General features: G+C 43.2%; 1 protein-coding gene across 1 annotated transcript in view; it reads left to right on the forward strand.

The window, feature by feature from the left end:
- Positions 1 to 19,981, forward strand: part of DNER (delta/notch like EGF repeat containing) — a 324,909-nt gene that overhangs the window by 254,123 nt on the left and 50,805 nt on the right. The window contains exon 8 of the mRNA XM_060015492.1: positions 896 to 1,120. Coding sequence (XP_059871475.1) covers positions 896 to 1,120 — 225 coding nt within the window. The remainder of the gene's footprint in view (positions 1 to 895; positions 1,121 to 19,981) is intronic.

The following is a 19,981-nucleotide window of genomic DNA, read 5'->3' on the forward strand; positions in this document are numbered from 1 at the left end:
CACAGCGTTGTGCAGCCGTCACCACAATTCACAATCCAATATTAGGACATTACGTCAACCCTAGCAGACCCTTCATGCCCATTTTTGGTCAATTTCTCTTTCCACGTCAGCCCCAGGCATCTACTTATCTATTCTCTATATCTATAGATTTACTTTTCCTGGACATTCCTTATAAATGGAATTATACAATGTATGGTCTTTTGTATTTGGCTTCTTTCGCTTAGCATATGTTTTTTAGGTTCATCCACGTTGGAGCACATGTCAGAACTTAATTCCTTTTTGTTGCCAGAAGTATTGCATTGCATGACTACACCACAGTTCGTTTTTCATTACAATAACCACATTTTTGAAAAGCATGTATTAAAGAAACTGCTAATGGTGGGTGCTTCTAGAGAAAGGAGTGAGGGACAAAGGGAGAAAGATGGGAGAAAGATTTTGTCATTGTTCACTATTTTATATGGGTTTTCATTTTTAAATTCAGGATTATATCTTTAGCTATTAAAACAAAATAAGGAATAAATTCCCCCAGCAATGTGTATTAAATAAGAGGTGAAATCCCTCCACTGACCCCAATCCCACCTTCCTGAATCACCACTAATTTATTTTTGGCATCTTTCTAGTCTATACATACACACATGCACATGTATACATATAAATATATGTATGTCCCTGTACATCTAAGCAATCATATGTGTTATATTTCAACCAAAATGGAAGCACAGGGCTTCATAGTGTAACCCCCGGTTACCAAAGCTAAGTAAACCCACCTTGTTGGGTTGCGCATTAATCAGTTCACAGTGGAGAAGAGTTAAGAACAGCAGCCCCAGTTTCTTGGTTATTAAGTGTAATGCGGTTTAATTTTTTTACCCCTCCCCGCTTCTGCATCTTCCCACAGGCTACCTGGGCGCTGCCTGCGAGGAGAAGGTGGACCCCTGCGCCTCGGGGCCCTGCCAGAACAACGGGACCTGCTACGCCGAGGGGCTGCACTTCGGCTGCAGCTGCAGTGCGGGCTTCACGGGCCCAGCCTGCGCGCAGCTCGTGGACTTCTGTGCGCTCAGCCCCTGCGCCCATGGCACGTGCCGCAGCGTGGGCACCAGCTATAAATGCCTCTGTGACCCAGGTGGGTATGACGCATGGACCGGAAGTCCTTTCTTTCCCCAATCTCAAAGGCTTTCAACTTTTGCATCTGAGCACAGGTTGGCCCGCTGTATGGGCTTACCTGTCTGTCTAAGTGAACCCCACTCATGTATGACACCCTTTCTTTTTAGACTTCCCCTAGGCAGGCTTTGAAAAGCACCCTTTCCCCTTTTCATGAGCATTTCACAGTCATTGTAGAAAAAGAAGAAAATACAAGTAAGCAAAACGAAGAAAATTTAAAACAGGCTTAATCTTATAAGAGCTTAATTATTTTGGACAATTGACTACAGGTCACTCCAGAGCTTTTACTGTATTACGTATCTTTTATTACTGGGTTCTGAGGTTGACGGAACGTTTTTCATTTTAATGGGCATGCAAAGCAGAATGCAGTAAATTCAGAATTTTATCACCTTTTAAAATTCCTACTCGGGGCACAGTCCGTGTTAGAGGACCTGTGACTTCCTGTGTAAATGTTCAAAAGTTCCATCATTTACTTCCCAAATGTTCTTCTGTATTGGTATCGCTGATGGTTTATTGTGAAAGTTTTGACGCTTAGAAGTCAGAGTGGTTCCTGGTTAAAGTTTGTGTCCGCACAGCCTCCTGGTGTGGTCTGAAAAAAACGCACACGGGGCAGCTCCTTCTTTCCTCTGGTTTCTATCCTGCCCGCGTCTGCATCCTTGCAGGAACTGGCTCTTTAGAACGTTTCTCAGCACAACGATCCCCCCTGCCCCCGTCTCTGGCGCATCAGTATGGCTGGCCAGTCCCCTGGTTTGCTTAACTCCTGGTTCTGCCCAGGCAGTGCCCTCCACCCGGGGTGCCAGCTGCCCTGTCACCCCATCTCACCTGCAGACTTCCCCTTCTGGGGCTGAATCAGCTTTCCTTCCTCCGAGTTCCCACAATCAATAACAATATCCCTTTCCTGGTCTTTAAAACATCATATTAAATATCTTGTGTGTGTCTCTCTCCCCGTTGAGGGGTAGGAGGAAGTGTGTTCTGTTAGTAACTTCTGTATAACAATAAGCTACTGTTTAGGGAGCTTCATCTTTCTAGGTTCTGAGCTGAGTGCTTCACGTCTCTGGTCCTTTTAGTGCCCTTCTGCCAGGTGGATATTGTTGAGCCGCGTCTCCCCGAGGTATGAAATGCCTCATTGCTGCTTCAGCCACGTGTTGGCGGCCACACACCCACTCAGGCTGAGTCCAGATTCCAACCCAGGTGCCCTGGTTCCACTGTCCTGTGCCTGGTCTGGAACTCTCAAGGGGCACATCTCATACTCATGAGGCACCTAAAGGGGTGAGTGGGAAAAGCAACTAAGCATTTGAAGGGTATTGAAAAACCTCTTTCATGTAGACGTTTCAATTCTCTGGTTTTGTAAACGATCATGGGATTGATATTTTTCCAAGTGCCCCTTTCCTTTCTGTTCTGAAATACAGAGGGGATGGGGCTGTTGAATCTGCCTGGTAATTGCATTAGCAGGATTCTCGAGAAAGAGAGAGGGAGAGAGAGACGGAGAGGGAGGGAGAGAACTTGCTCGATTTTAAGGAATTGACTCAGGCAGTTGTGAGGACTGGCAAGTTCAAAATGTAGTGCAAGTTGGCAGGCTGGCAACTCAGGCAAGGAGTCTACATTAGAGTTTTGAGCCCGAATTCCTCCTTCCTCGGGAAACCTCAGTCTTTGGTCTTAAGACCTTCAACCGATTGGATGAGGCCCACCCACATTCCGGAGGGTAGTGGATTTAATCAAAGCCTACTGATGCAACTGCTAATCTCACCTGAAAACGACCTTCACTGCAACATCTAGACTGGCGTTTGACCAAACGTGCAGGTCCTGTGGCTTAGCCAAGTTGACGCGTGAAATTAACTATCCCAGTAACATTTGGGGGGTTTGCATAAACCTCGTGGGGAAGGAGTTTCTTCAACCCTACACGTGACACGAGGACACTTTTCTGCATGGACACGCGTCCTCCCCTGTCAGTGTGAAGATGGGAGCCGCTGCCCCCTTGGGGGCCAGTGTTCTTCCATGTGCCTTGCAGGCACGTGCCGTGGCCTCAGGGAGCTGAGGGGGAGCCCGGGCAGTGTGGTGCCCTTGCCTGTTGGGAAAGTGGGGCCCCAAGACCACTTTGTGTTTGCAGGTGAAATAAGCTGCCCTTGTCCCGGGAGAACAGTCTTCCTCACGTCATGACTCATGAGCACGCCGCTCCCAACGCCCTGCTCTGGATGTCATAACACACAGGGTAATAATCATGCCCTTGGCCGCCATCTGCAGCAGAACCTCAGAGCATCCTCCACACATGTCTCCTGGGAGTCCTGGTTCCCTCAGGGAGCCCAAAGGGAAGAATCACATGTCACAGGACCGGGAGGCGGCTTTGTTCCTCTTCCCCTTCTCCTCTGACTTCCGCTCTTAAACATATTAAACTTGCCCTTATATTTAGTTGGTGTATTTTGAGAACTTGAAATGGGTTGTGGTTATTTAAAGATACACGTGGCTTTTTAGTAATACCAAGTAGAGTCTGTCAACATGTGTGCAGATGCTTACATGGTCCTAAGTGGAAAATATGCTGCCTAGTGTCTCTCTGTCCACCCAGGGAGCAGTAGCTGAGGGTGGGAGAAAGGACCCATGAGATCCCCACTCGTTGACTGTCACTGTAGGAATTTACAGGGCATTTCTGGGCCTCGGTGTTTACTTTCACTAATAATGTCTTAGATGTTCGTGAGTTCAGCTGCAGTTGAGGTCACAGACTAGACCTGGGACAAGGTACTGACCACGTCCTCTTGCTGACCATGATCTTCTGTCACGTGTAAGAGCATTAGATGAGAGACACGCAGTACATTTCCTCTCATGGAGTAGTAAGCGTGACTGTTTCTTTCTATCCATGGAGATTCCAACACTTTTCCTTAAGCCAAAAGGGTGACGTGTCTCCTGTTGAAGTTCCTCCTTCCCCTCTGCTGTTCTCTGCTCAACCTTCATTCGTGTCCATGTGGAACATTTAGCTTGGTAAAGCCAATGCCCAGCCTCTAAGAGGCCTTGAAAAGCCTGAAGAAATGTGTGTTCCGTTCCTGGATGCCTGCATTTAGTAGGCAGTCCCCCGGGGTAGAGCCCCGAAGCTCTGTCAAAGCGCTCTCTTCGAACTTGGGAGATAAAATTGCTTTTAGAGGGGTTGCTTCCTCAGATCATTAGGTGACATTGTGTGAAACAAAAAAGGCATCCTAACATCTGGCAAGAATTTACATTCTAAGAGGTGAAAATGACAATTCTCTGAATGCGAAATTTCTAGTCTTAATCTTTCAGAGCTTGTAATTGCTTTACCACTAGTTTGCATAATAGAAGAATCTCATGAGTGTAGGTGAAATTGGGTGTCTTGCTCCAGAGTGGCAGGCCTGATCCTCTTTGTCGAGAGCAAGCAGGCCCCATTGCATAAAGTGGCAGCAGATTGAAATCATGTCAGGTTGATAATTAGCTCCCATCTGACAAAATGCCATTTGATGGCAGCAAATCAGATTTGCCAGGTGCTTTATTTTCAAACCTCATTTTGAGCTTATCACGCTAGGGAGTTCTGATGGGATTTTAGTATTAGATAATAAAATGTCAGCAGTGAGTAAGCACTGAAATGTTGTCTTTCAGTGACAGTGTTAAGTGATAGGCCACATGTACTCTAAAAAAATTACAAATTAAAATCTCCTAAGGACTGGAGAAAGAGAGAACTTGGAGTCCAACAAACACTGTGGGAAGCAGGGCCACAGGGCCTGGAGTCGCCTGGGACCTGCTGTTGCCCCTGAAAGGAGAAGATGATGTCTCCTGTGTTCTCAAAGAAGTGGTGGCATCTGGAGATGCCATTTGGGTGCTGACCAGTCCTGGAAGGAATCTCTGGTAAGAAGGGAAGTGGTTTGCCTGAGTTCACTGGTCTTGGCCCCTGCCTGATACACTTGAGTTGTTACTCCAACCTTGTTTGTCGAATTGAATGAACCTTGCCATTACAGAGTATGCCTTAAGTTACTATTTAAGGAGTTTATAGTATAAGGCATTAGAGGATTAAAAGAAAGGATGTTTAGACTTTTTCCAAATGAATTTTTGTAAAGGAAATTCTATCTATAAGAATCTCAGGTACTGTTTTTTCTATTTTTGACATCCTTCCCTATGGCTGCATTTCTGGTCGGGATGACCTAAAAGACACAGTTGGCATTGCTTCCTTCTGTTAGACTTAACAACATCAGCACTCTGATAGTGTCTGCTGGAAACAGAATCTAAGATAAGACTTAATGGTCAGGATTTAAATAGCAAGTTAACAGCAGTAAAGAAAAAGGTACACCTACGATGGTATGAAAACATTTAGCTTGATAATGAAAACCTAATTACATTTAGCTTCCTGGATAAGTACAGTGGATAATTTTCGTGTTTTATTAACTAGGAAACCTTACCAGGTTTGCTAAGATGAAGTTCTTGTGTCGAACATGCTCTAGGAGGGTCCCGATCTGTACATCATATTATTCTTGAGTATCATTGCTTTTATAGAATATACTGTCTCCTTTCTCCACATCCTAACCCTATTATCATGCCCTTCCTCTGTTATATTTTGAAATACGATAACTGCCCTCCCCATTGGGAACCCAGATAGAATCCGGTCTACCTCGCTGCGGCAGTAGCAGCTCTTCATAATCTGTACTTCACCTAAGAAAACGTTTAAATCTCTTGACGTCATGATGACACTAAGAACTGAGAAAGAGAAGAGCAGCCCCTGACATCTGGGGGCTTGTTGGACACTTACAAGCAGGCCTTGGAGTTGTTAAGAGCTGGTGACCACGGCTGGGCCGTGGTGTTTCCTGTTGCACATAAAGACGTAAACACCCACACTGAACACCGACCTCAGACACGGTCACTCATAGGCCATGATAAAGTGAGACAAACAAGATCGTGTCATAATTTTGTCTAAGTACAGATAAAAACAAGGTCACCATGCAACCCACAAAATACCAAACATCCCCTTTGATTGCAAATCAAATGAGGGCCAGCTGCTTGTTCGCCAGTTATAGCTTTAGCCTTGCTCTAGCCTACTTCCACCCATAGACAAGACTCATTGCAATACTCAAGCGTAGAATTGCTCCTGCTTCCTGACAGCATGCAGAGTGACTCCTTCCCAAATCACCCAACCAGAGTTCAAATCCTATAATAAGCCCCATCTAACACTCTCTGACTGAGACACCCCGAGATTCCCCTTGCTGCAATGAGTAAGAAACCCAACTGCATCAACTACAGTTTTGTCCCTGGTGGCCTTTGGTTTGAGAGCATTGGCAGGACTTAACTGATTAAAATGTTCAAAATACTGAGTGTTCAAAATACTGATTGAATTTTCATACTAACAATAGTTCAGTCAGAATTTCCAGTGAATTGGAAACTGAAATGTTGTTTGGATTTATACATGGGGGAAGGTTGCTATGGAACAAAAGTCCTAGGTGGGGTGGGGGGAAGTTCAGAGATCCAGTTGGCTGCAGGATAAGATCCACTGGATGCAGTGATGGGCAGTAAGGCTGAAAATGCTGATTGGGGCAGACTGGGATGAATCTAGGTGCTAAGGAGTCAGAAAATGAAGACTTGGAAACATTTTGCATCAGCAGTGTATGTGAACGGATCTGTGTTTTTGAAAGATTATTTTGACGGAATTGGGTGATTTCAAGAAAGATTGGGTGACTTTCAGAAGATTATTTTGATAGAATTAGATATTACAGTCAAGAAAAGATGATGAGACAGGAGATCAGTCAGAAAGCTCAGGCAAGTGGAAGTGAGGTCTTGAACTTAACGGCGGTGGGAATTGGAAGGACGGACCTGAAATCTGTCTGAGGAGTGGAATCATCTGAGTTTGGTTGTCATGTGACTTCAGGGACCAGAGGTGAGCGTAGAGTCAAAGGTATTGCTGAGGCTTTAACTTGGGTAACTCAGAGAAGCAGGGAAATGTGCAGAAGGCCTTTGGGAATGGCAGGCCAACCAAGTGGATGTGCCAGTAAACAGTTGTTATTTGCGACCGGCATTGGGTCCTGAGCATGACACCAGGGAGGTAAGGATGGAGTTCCTGGTGTGTGGGTGCTAGAGAAAGTCAACTATTAAGATAGATGGGGCGAGAGTATAAACCGAAAGGGGAAGGATTGGTGAGAGTGTTAGGGAATTCTTGCACTGAGGCGGGGGCTAGAGGCAGCAGCAGAAGAGGTTAGAGGAGGCCGCTGGGACTGGGAGGGTCTCTGGGCAAGGCCGAGCCATGGAAGTTCCTGGGAGGGCAGGACTGGCCGGGGGGTGGGGTGGGGTACATTGCCCAGGAGCGAGGAGCTGAGTCAGGCTTGCCCAGACGGCCAGACACTAAGGGACCTGTCCTCGTGGTGTTCACAATTACCCCCGTGGCCATTCTTCATCACCATTTTGTTTTGATTCTAATTTCGGGGCGTGTTCAGGGAGACTTTGTGATATTTGCCTTCTAATTTAGGCTAGTGGCCTGAGGGATTAATACGAGGGCGTGAAGGACAGGGGTAATGAGTGAAGGGCACTTGCTGGTGCTGCATAAGGAATTTTGATGAGATTCTTGACATTAAAAATCGATCCACAGTCTATTTAACCTCGCTGTAAATGCCTAATCCATATGGATGAAAGTGTTAATGAACTGGCCTTTAATTAGGAGGGATTTCTGCCCCCACAGCAGCACTTCAAATTCAGATCATTCAGAATGCATTCTTGGCTGAAGTCCTGTTGAAAAGGTATGAGATTTACCTCCGGGCGGTAGGAACTGGCAGGGTCAGCGAGGACTGCGGAAATCACTTTACATCTTCTTACCTGGAATGGAAGTCAGAAGTGGCAGCTGGTAACAGCTTACGTCACTAACCAGTGCATTTCTGAGGATGGCTCTGTTTGAAGCACTGCCAGCACACAATTTCAGGAAATTCTTATCAAGCCCATGGCCATGGAAGTCAGATGGGAATTTGTTTAAAACTGTTTTGTAACTGAGCCACTGACTCTTGCGTTGTGGTTGGAAGTTATTATGATCCGATTGCTAACATTTTTTGGCTTGCTGAGAATGTCTGGGAATTTGGAAATTGAGAATTAAAATTAGGCACGCCTTGCCTCTCGTACCAGGTGTGAGGGAAAGGGCTTTGGGCTTAGAATTGAGTAGGACCGAATTTCAGGGCTCCTAGAGGACACCTCAAAGCCATGCTTGAGGAGTGGCCTTGATAGTGGTCCGAGTGACTTTTGAGCAATAGTTTCTGACTTCCCAGCCCAGGGCAGCACGACTTTGACTTCCAAAGAAATCGAACTGCTCGTAGGTAGGTGAGCTGCTTCTGGTCTCGTTTCACTGCAGATTCAGTGGCTTCACAGCTGATGCTGAGGGCTGCCTGTAACTGAGACTTACGATTTCACTTGAGCTGATGTCTGGTGGATGCGCCTAATTAAAGAAACTGCTCTTCCACAGAGCTTTGATATGTTTGAAAATATCAAATTTCCCAATAGAAAAAAAATCACAAAATTTTACGTTTGCTTCAAAGAGGAACAGAGGTGCAGATAATCTCAAATAATTTTTAAAAGTAACGCTGTCCTGGGACTGTTTGGCCTCTTGACTTGATTCCTTTTATAGTAATGGTCTCAAATATTTATGTATTTCTGAAAGAGAGGCAGTCTAGAAACATGCCAGGGTTCAGAGCACACAGTCTGGGTTCCAAAGGATATGCAGGTGGTAGATAAAGAGTTTTAAAGAATAAAATTGAATTTGCTAGCTATAAAAAAAATCGTCAAATAGGCAAGTGTAATAATCTTTCCTCTTCATATTTGACTTTTGTTTTTTAGTTCTCTGCCCGAGATAGCTCTGATGTCCAGAACTCTGACTTTCCACTTCTTTATGACCTCCTAAATGAATAAATGCCTTATTATTAGGCATCCTTAATATTCATTCAGTAGAGGCAATAGGAATAGAATTGAGGATTTACTAAAATTATTGAGTTCTGACTCCAACTTACTTACATTTTGAAGTTTTCTTTTGTAATCTGGTTGCCTCGAGGTACAGTTCTGGTGGTTAATTTTCTCCATGAAGTTCTTTAGTTAAAGTCCTAACTCTAAGAGTCGGCTTGGGCCCTTATGAGTTTACAGCCCTTGGGGATGGTGGCCAAGTGGGAGGTGTGTGCTTCTAAAAATACTCTGGAATGACTATGACGCATTTCCATATCGTTTAACAATCTTTAAGATTCAGCATGTTGACTTGAGAATAGCCATGACTAATAATAGAGAGTTAGAAGATTGCACTGTTGCATTGTCTCTTTGAATGTCCCCAGTGATATGAGGGTGAAAGTAAACATACCTGGGGAAAAACATCTACGGTCTGCATCGCAGAGTCCATGCACCAGAATCTTCTGGAAGAATGCCAATCACAAGTTTTGTTTTCCGTCACACAAACACCTTGGTACCAAACTGTGTCTCCATGAGACTGCATGTTATCACTAGAAACAGCACAACTTTGTCAGATCATGTTTCCCAATTTTTGGTTCATAAAAATCTTTGTAGATTGCCATTTTCTTAAAATTTTTAAATTAAAAATTGTTTTCAGCTTGACTGAAATTTAATTGACATATAACTTGTTTAAGTTTAAGATGTACAGAGTGTTGATTTGATACATGTGTATATTGCAGACTGATCACCTCCAGAGTGTTAGTACACCTTCCTAATTACTGTTTCTTTTTCGTGGTGAGAAATTTTAAGGTCTACACGCTTAGCAACTTTGAGGTATATAGTACAGTGTATAATTAACTATAATCGCCATGCTGTACATTAGGTCCTCAGAATGTATTCATCTTATAACAGGAAGTTTGGTACCTTTGACCAACATCTCCCCGTTTTCCCCGCCCCCAGCCCCTGGCAACCATCATTCTACTCTGTTTCTCTGAGTTCTGTCTGCCATTTTCTGATAGTGTTCTTTTCAGCTAAAATGTTGTTCCCATGGGTCAAGGAAGCTGCATAAGAGGATGTGGGGAAAAATTGTGCTCACTAATCTGAATTTAGACTTATCTCTCCTCCTCTGAACAGGTATATGTGACTCCCAGTCACACAACGAGAAGTTATAAATGCTTGCCACCTCTATTCCCTTCTTACCGACCCTCATTTTAGCCTTCCTTTTCAAATCTGCCATCTGCTGTTGGTTTGGGATTTCTCTGCATCGCTTTCTTCCCTGAAGCAAATCCCAAGAGGCGTGTAATTTTGTTTAGTCTCCGTGTCTGTGGCTGGCAGGTTATTTGACTGCACGTTTCACTCTTGGTTTATTTCTATGCCTGTGACTGGTGCACGTTCTGACTGCGTGTTTTATGGTTGGTTTACTGATATGCTGAGGGGAGGCCGTGGCTGTTACCAAGCGTTACCATATGCCATGTCTAGCCCTTGCCATACGTAACTCCTACCATTTCCTCGCATTTTTGAGGATCAGAAGTTGGTGGGAGATGTTGTGTGCATTGCTGTTCTATAACTCAGGTATTCTCAAACTTGAGTGTGCTGATCAGAATCAGGTAGAGGGCTTATTGAATCTCAGAGCTCTGGACTCCACCTGCAGAGCTTCTGATTCAATAGGCCTTGGGTGTGGCCTGCGAACGTGCATTTCTAACAAGTTCCCAGGTGATGCAGATGCTGCTGGTCTGGGGACCACACTGTGTGGACCACCCGTCTAGTGTGATGAACACAGACACACGCCCTCATGAGGGCAAACAGCGCAAAAGAATATGTTGTGATCACTGGGTGAGTAGCAAATTAAAATCAAATTTAACCATAGTTTGTGAAATAAATTAAAAGGAATAAAACATTTAAAAAACTTCCCTGTACTTTAACCTTTTAAAATTCCTCTTTGTTAATATACATACTTGTGTGAAAATAGTCATCTAGGTTTTATTTTCTTTCCAAGGTGCCTATTAGAACCCTACTCTTTGATTTTGCCCTGTCACCCATCCGTTGCCTGTGCTGGGCCCCGTGTCCATCTTGGTGTGTTTGTTTCATACTAAAAACCTCTAGAATGTGAGGGCTTTTATGGTACGCGGGTCTCTCACTGCTGTGGCCTCTCCTGTTGAGGAGCACAGGCTCCGGACGCGCAGGCCCAGCGGCCATGGCTCACGGGCCCAGCCACTCCGCGGCATGTGGGATCTTCCCGGACCGGGGCACGAACCCGCGTCCCCTGCATCGGTAGGTGGACTCTCAACCACTACGCCACCAGGGAAGCCCTAGAATGTGAGGGCTTTATGCCTACTCTTTCTTTCCCAGATCTCCTCATCCTCTACCTCATCTCAACTACAAGCCAAGTCATTTTTACATGTGTTTATAAACATCCTAGATAATCAGTGAGGTTATAAGATTATGCCATTAAAATAATTTACTTGCTGTTTATAGGACTTCTCTGGTGGCGCAGTGGTTGAGAGTCCGCCTGCCGATGCAGGGGACAAGGGTTCGTGCCCCGGTCCGGGAAGATCCCACATGCCGCGGAGCGGCTGGGCCCCTGAGCCATGGCCGCTGAGCCTGCGCGTCCGGAGCCTGTGCTCCGCAACGGGAGAGGCCACAGCAGTGAGAGGCCTGCGTACCGCAAAAAAAAAAAAAAAAAGTGACTTACTGTTTATAACTAAACACACATACCGCAATAATCTTTAAAATCAAGTTGAAAATACTATCTTGTCGTTACACTTAATCTTGAATCCTAGTGCTTTAGCCATGGTGTTATAAGCATTTACATTTTTAAAAATAATTTTTATAGCGAGTCAGTGAGAAAAATAGGCTACTTTATCACGGATAATTTTAACCATAGCTGCTGTATGTTTATAGAGCACATCGGTGAATTTGTAAACTATAAAGAAATAGATGAATGTTAAGCTTTCTTGTTAAAGGAAACAATATTTCTTCTTTAAGTGTTTGCATCTTCTCATGCCATATATTTCCCTTTTGTAAAACACATTTCCCTTTTCGTTAAGCTCCCGAGTAACATTTTTTTCCCTTTAGCTGATATAGATCATAGGTAGAATCCACCCTCTAGTGGCCAAAAGCATCCTGAATGGCCAAAAACGACATTCATAAGACAAGGCTAAAAAATTATGAAGAGATTGATTTTTTCGTGTGACTAGTTTGTGACCTAGTTCTAAAGGCAGAGCCAAGAGGAAACTTCTAGAAATGTTTAGGTCTACACAGTTACAATCATTCCCAAGATGACGGGCAATTTTAAGGTTAAAACGCCTTTAGATATGCAAGAGCATCTGTTTAAGTGGGTTCACTGCTGGGTTCTCTGGACTTCTGAGGTCCTTCATGAGCATAGTCCCAATTCAGCTGTGTCATCTACAATGCATCCTTTCATTTGTTCAGGAGAATGCTAACTATTTGTAAGGACTAACTCAGAGTAGTGGTTGTTTGCTTTTCTACCATACATTTAGTGTATTTATATAGTCACCATTTATATATTGTTATGATGGCTAGCCCTCGTGTCTCAAAAAGTGTCCTCTTCTAAGGAGACTGGATTTTTCCCTCTATACACTATGGGAATGCCCTCATCTCCATTTAAAAAAAAAAAAAAACTCTTAATAAAGTCAGACTTTTCCTAATCTGACCAGTTCTCCTATTGTCCCATCAAGTGTTAGACACAGAGTACAGTTATCATTTCCCTTGGTCATCAGCAACCTGGTTTGGAGTTGTGATACTACACATAAAATACCCATAAAGTATCTATATTATCCCTTTGTGTTACACAAGTAAATAACATATTTCTATTGTGGAAAATTAGAAAAAGTGAACTGGCATATTTAAAATACAAAAAATAATCCCTCAGTTTCATTGCCCAACAAAAACCACTGTCAATTTTGGAATACATTTTTCCAGGCGTTTTTTTTTTTTTTGTATTTGTACAAATCAGACATTTGTAAAGAAAAGAACCACTTTCCGTATTTATGCATGCAAAGGTTATTTTGCCCTATGATTCCACTTTTCCTAGCAAATTCACCTCACCCACTGTGACTGAGCATCTCCTAAATTCACCCACCTGTGTGCTAAGGAAATGAGAAGAAAACAGACAGTTGTTAAAGAAAAAAACACAGTTTGGGATCAAAGACAGAGCAGTGAGTCAAAATTTCACTGCCAAGCAGGAAACCGGATCCAGCACAGAGGTAAGTCTCAGGAGATGAGGCTGAGGAAACGGAGAAGAGTAGGTTTTTTAAAAGCCCAGTGTAAAGAGACTTTTGTTTCATACATAGGAAAATTCAGGTATTTGAACTTCTCACTGGTGAAAGCGGGGCTAATTATCGTGGAAGTTCAGGGCTGGGACTCCTTGAGTTTTTCCCGGAAGTGGTCTTCGCTGCCCGTGTGAAGCAGTGACTCGGGATAATGGTGCCCTTTGGGGTGACGTTGCTCAGCGCCTTTGCTGTATACTCGAGGCAGGGCACCTATTTCAGAATTAAAGTACCCACGTTGTTTTTTTTTTTTTTTTTTTTGCGGTACACGGGCCTCTCACTGTTGTGGCCTCTCCCGTTGCGGAGCGCAGGCTCAGCGGCCATGGCTCAGGGGCCCAGCCGCTCCGCGGCATGCGGGATCTTCCCGGACCGGGGCACGAAGCTGTGTCCCCTGCATCGGCAGGCAGACTCTCAACCACTGCGCCACCAGAGAAGCCCAGTAATCTTTTCCATTACCGTTTATCACAGGATATTGAGTAGAGTTCCCTGTGCTGTACAGTAGGACCTTGTTGTCTACCCATTCTATATATACTAGTTTGCATCTGCTAATCCCAACCTCCTAATCCATCCCTCCCCCACCCCCCTCCCTCTTAGCACCCACAAGTCTGCTCTCTGTGTGAGTCTGTTTCTGTTTCATAGATAGGTTCATTTGTGTCATATTTTATTTTATTTTTAAATTTATTTATTTAATTTATTTTTGGCTGCGTTGAGTCTTCATTGCTGCGCACAGCCTTTCTCTAGTTGTAGCGAGTAGGGGCTACTCTTCGTTGCAGTGCACAGGCTTCTCATTGGGTGGCTTCTTTTGTTGTGGAGCACGGTCTCTAGATGTGAGGGCTTCAGTAGTTGTGGCACGCAGGCTCAGTAGTTGTGGCTCGCGGGCTCTAGAGTGCAGACTCAGTAGTTGTGGCTCATGGGCTTAGTTGCTCCACGGCACGTGGGATCTTCCCGGACCAGGGATTGAAGCCATGTCCCCTGCATTGGCAGGCGGATTCTTAACCACTGCACCACCAGGGAAGCCCCTGTGTCATATTTTAGATTCCACATATAAGTGATTTCATATTATATTTGTCTTTCTCTGTCTGACTTACTTCACTTAGTATGATAATCTCTGAGTCCATCCATGTTGCTGCAAATGGCATTATTTCATTCTTTTTTATGGCTGAGTAGTATTACATGGTATATATGTTTCACATCTTCTTTATCCATTCATCTGTTGATGGACATTTAGGTTGCTTCCATGTCTTGGCTGTTGTGAATAGTGCTGCTACACACATAGGGGTGGGTGTATCTTTTTGAATTGTAGTTTTGTCCAGATATATGCACAGGAGTGGGATTGCTGGATCATATGGCAACTCTGTTTTCAGTTTTTTTGAGGAACCTCCATGCTGTTTTCCACAGTGGCTGCACCAACTTATATTCCCACCAACAGTGTAGGAGGGTTCTCTTTTCTCCACATCCTCTCCAGTGTTTGTTATTTGTAGACTTTTTAGTGATGGCCATTCTGACCAGTATGTACCTCTCTGACTCTTAATTCCTCCTCTTTAAATTGGGACTAGCCATGATTATCATTTTGGGTTGTCACGAGGGTTAAACAAGTTAACACAGGTAAAGGGCCTGTTATGAAGCAGACACCACTCACGTGCTACCGGACAATAAACCCCTTGTGGTTGGAGACCTTGCCATTTAGTTTTGTAATCACAGTACCTGGAAGCTTCTGGCACATCATAGGCATATCTTAAATGTGTATTGATTTAATCAGTGGCATTTGGGGTGCTAATTCAAGAGCTATCATTTAAGCATGCTTTCTGTACCAAATACTGCAGGTACAGCTGCGAACTCTGCAGTCGTAGCCTCTGCCTTCAAGCTTATATTCTAGTGGAGGAAGAGAAATAATAATTGATAAAGAACAAAGTTAATATGATTTCAGACCCTTATAAGTGTTGTGATGGAAATCAATTGAGTATTGTAATGAGTAACTGTTAGGGGAAGGTACTCTGGGTAGTGTGTTTAGAAAATTACCCGAAGAGGCGATTTTTATTCTATTTTGTTTTGTTTGCTGATATAGGTGTGCTTTATTGGTGACTTAAGAGCTATTGCTCTTATGAAGTGATATTCCAAACTGGGGAACAACTCTTAGTACAATCTTCTCTTGATTTACCCAGTATATCAATACATATACGTATATATGTTCCAGGAAAACTCAGTTTATCTTAAAAACTGTTGTACGTGTAAAGCAGTTAGGTTCTAGGCCTCGAAGGTTGTCAACAGGGTTTTGCCTACACGAATGGTCAGTGGAACAGTCCAAGGTTGTGGAGGGTGCCAGGCCATCACTTGTGCAAGGGAATCCCAGATGTTTCCAGGTGTTTACTATCTCTGGCCCCCACCCACCAGATTCTAGTAGAATCCTCCAGTCGTTATGATAAGCAATCCGTCCTCCTCCCCAATTTCCAAAACAGCCTCTAAAGGGCAGTACAGCCCCCATTGAGAGCCAGGGTTTTGAGGGTCTCCAGTGACCTCCGGATCTCCTATCCAGTTGTCATTCTTGCTCCTAGAGCCTTTGACACTGTTAACCAGCCCTCCCTGGCTTCCTGTCCTCTCTTGGCTTCCATGACCACACTCCTTGGGGTTTCCCCCTCTCCTTCCTCCGTCCCTGCTCCGAGTCCCGATTGGGCTTCTTGCTGTCCATCTGCCCATCCACGTAGATCCGACCTTGGTCTCTTTTTCTCCTCTCCATGTTCTTCTTTGATGAAAACTTCAACATCACTTCCAGGCATCTAGCTCCCAAAGTGCTCTTTCTATGCTATTCAAGCTCGTTTTCCCAACTGCCACGTGGACCTGGCTACGTGAGCCCCAAGTTAAACGTGTCCAAAATCCAACTGGGCAACTTCCTCTAAAACCTGTTATTCCTTTGGTCATAGTTGTGTTCACGGCAGCAGCATCTACTCACACATTCTAGACATGACAGCCGTCTTAACCTCTCTTTCTCACTCCCGACATCCAGTTGGTTGTTTTGTTCTATCAAGTCTAAGGAAGTGACTGGAGCTGAATATACAGGATCAAGTCCTACAAAGATTGGAACACTGGTGATAAACATCAGTGCCCCAGAAGGGGCTACTCTGACCCCACCCTTCCGATCTTCGATTTTATTTTAAAATAATTCTTTGGACTAGCTTAATTTTTCTAGACCCTGGGCTGCCCTGAGCTAATTTGTTTGTCCGAATTAATTACCAGCAGGGGGTGGCAGTCTCATTTTCACAGAAGCCTTCTGTTTGGGAAGAGATTCCTTTTTCTTCAAACAGTCCGATTTAGGTTCTTTGGCAGTGTAAAGGGTGTCTTGACATTTCCATAAAGACATTTAAATGTTACCGTCTCTAAAGAAACACTTTTAGAATATGAAACTTTTATTTTTTTTCCCCCAAGGAAGAAAAACCTCGTCAGCTTAATTATCTCTGTAAAATAACTTCCTCACTTGCTTTTCATGTTGCTAATGGAAAAGGATGATGATACTGTTTTCAAAAAATAAAAACAATTGTGGAAGATTTCAAGAAATTTGCTTTTGATTTTTGTCTATATAAATAACACCACAATTCAGAGGTCGAAGATGCTTGTAGGGTTATATATTATCCTTCCAAGTTGATTTTTGAAAGATCTGCTGGGAGGGCAAAACGATCAAAAAGATGCTGCTGGTGATCCTTGTTCCACACTGAGAAGAAGGGAACAGAGACTTAACTCTATGTGTGTGTGTGTGTGTGTATATATATTCTAAAAATTGTGATAAGGGGAATTCCGTGGCGCTCCAGTGGTTATGACTCCATGCTTTCACTGCTGTCGGCACGGGTTCGATCCCTGTTCAGAGAACTAAGATCCCGCAAGCCATGCGGCACGGCCAAAAAAATAAAAATAAAAATAGTGATAAAACCCAAATAACCTGAAATCTGTCCTGTTAACACATGTTTAAGTGTACAGTACCGTATTGTTAACTACATGCGCATTGTCGGACAACAGATTTGTGGAACGTTTTCGTTTTGCGTAACTGAAGCTCTATATCCATTCAACAGCAACTCCCCATTTCCCCTCTCCTCCACCCCAGGAACCACCATTCTATTTTTTTCTTTTATTTATTTATTTTTTTTTAAATTTAATTTTTGAATTTTGGTTTCTTATACAGCAGGTTCTTATTGGTTATCCATTTTACACATATTAGTGTAGATATTCACATATATACCACCATTCCATTCTGCCCCTATGAGTTTAACTACTTGAGATCCCTCATATGAGTGGAATCATGAAGCATTTGTCCTTTTGTGACTGGCTTATTTCACTTAGTACCTGACCTCAAGGTTCATCCATGTTATAGCATATGACAGGATTTCCTTCCTTTTAAAGACTGAATGGTATTCCATTGTATGTATATATCATATCACATTTTCTCTATCCATTCGTCTGTTGAGGGACATTTAGATTGTTTCTACCTCTTGGCTATTGTCAGTCATGCCACAATGAACATGGGAATGCAGATATCTCTGTGAGATCTTATTTTCAATTCTTTTGGATAGATACTCAGAAGTGGGATTATAGATCATATGGTAATTCTATTTTTAATTTTTGAGGAATCTCTATACTTTTTTTTATGTTTTACGTAGCAGCTGCAGCCTTTTACATTCCCACTAACAGTGTATGAAGGTTCCCATGTTTCCACATCCGCAACAACACGTGTTATTTTCTGTTTTGTTTTGTTTCGTTTTATTATGGCCATCTTAACAGTTGTGAGGTGCTATCTCCTTGCGGTTTTGCTTTTCATTTCCCTGATGATTAGTGATGTTGAGCACCTTTTTATATACCTGTTGGCCATTTATGTTATCTTACACAATTGACAAAAAACAACACGAAGTGCATTAAAGACTTAAACCTAACACCTGAAACTGTAAAAGTCCTGAAAGAAAATATAGGGGGAAACCTTCATAAAATTGGTCTTGGCAATGATATGACAACAAAAGCACAGGCAAAAAAAGTAAAAATAAAGTGGGACTATATGAAACTAAAAAGCTTCTGCGCAGCAAAGGTAGCAATCAACAGGCAACCTTCAAAATGGGAGAAAATATTTGCAAACCATGTCTTTGATAAGGGGTTAATATCTAAAACTCTTGTAAGAAAAAAGATTTTCTGGGTGAATCTAGATCAAGACAGCAAACTTATTCTATAAGGGGTCAGAGAGTAAAGATTTTTGACTTTTCAAGCCATATGGTCTCTGTTGCAACTACTCAATCTACCATTGTATGAAAGCAGCCGTAAATAATACATACTTGGATGGGTGTGGCTGTGTCCCAATAAAACTTTACTTATAAGAACAGACTGGGGCAGATTTGGCCTGTGGACCACAGTTTGCTGATCCCTGATATAGAGCAGGGTTTCTCCGTCTAACTCTATTAACATTTTTGCTGGGTAGGTTTTTGTTGGGGGGCTGTTTGATGGTTTGCAGCATCCTTATGCCAGATGCCAGTAACAGCCCCTTCCCCTCCACCCCGGTTGTGACAACCCAGAATGTCTCCAAACATTGCCAGATATCTTCTGGGGGACAAAATTGCTGTTGGTTGAGAAACTCTGATCTAGATGATTGAAATAATCTGATGAAGAGTGATAGGAAATATTTCCGTAAAACTACAAGAAGTAGGGGAAGATAGAAGAATGGAAATCCCTAGTGTATTTGCCTCAGGAAGGTCAAGTTCCCCTCAGAGGGGCCACTGTCACTGCCTAAATGTGGAAAGCAGTTCAAAAACAACTGAAATGGCAACGTACTTGAAAAGTGCTCCGGAAATAATGCAAATGTGATCTTAACCTACTTTTGTGATAGGAACCAGAAACAGAACAGTTCAGCGCATTAGCCTGAGCTAACAGGACTTTCTGAGCTCGAGGGCTGGCTCTGAGTTGCTGGATAGGAGCTCATGGTTCCAGTGCCCACTTGAGCAAGCGTTTATTTTTTCTGCTTATCTGAATTCAGAACCAACATAGGCAGGGTGATTTCTGAAAGTGCTCACATGTTTCTCATTGTTTGGACAGGGCCAGACAAAAATGGCCCAGATTCACTGCAAATTGGCAGGAACACGTGTTTTTGAAAGTTAAAAACAACCTAACATTCATGAGTGAATCTCAAAGAATGTTGTCTTCTTGTCCTTTAGAATAAACACCTGTTTTGCAAAAAGGAGAGTAAAAGCCATCTTTCTTGAGAAATCGTTGGTTTCTTTTTCTTCATTGCCATTATTCTATTTTTAATAGTTAAAAAACTTAAGCACATCTTAACATATTATAATTTAGATAATTGTCATTTTAAATAAACAAACAAAAAGAAAAACAGCCCACATTTCGCCAGGAAGTTCAGTTAAGCCTTTTTAGCTGAGTTTCTTTTCTGGCTTGAAAAACAAAGGAAATCCGTGGATCCTTTTCTTCTTGAATAAAATTCTCCCTAGTTAGATATATTTTTCTAATTGATTGGAAGAAAAAGGGCTCCACATCCTTGAAAGGAGCTGTTTGGCTGTGAGTCCTGTCCCTATTGCTACCTTCTGTGACCACAGCTGATGCACTTAGTAACCCACATCTCCCGTTCACCGGTACCACTGGACGTGACATCATAATGGGACCATCTGGTGGGT

Source organism: Delphinus delphis, chromosome 7 (genome assembly GCF_949987515.2).
Source record: "Delphinus delphis chromosome 7, mDelDel1.2, whole genome shotgun sequence".
NCBI lineage: Eukaryota > Metazoa > Chordata > Mammalia > Artiodactyla > Delphinidae > Delphinus > Delphinus delphis.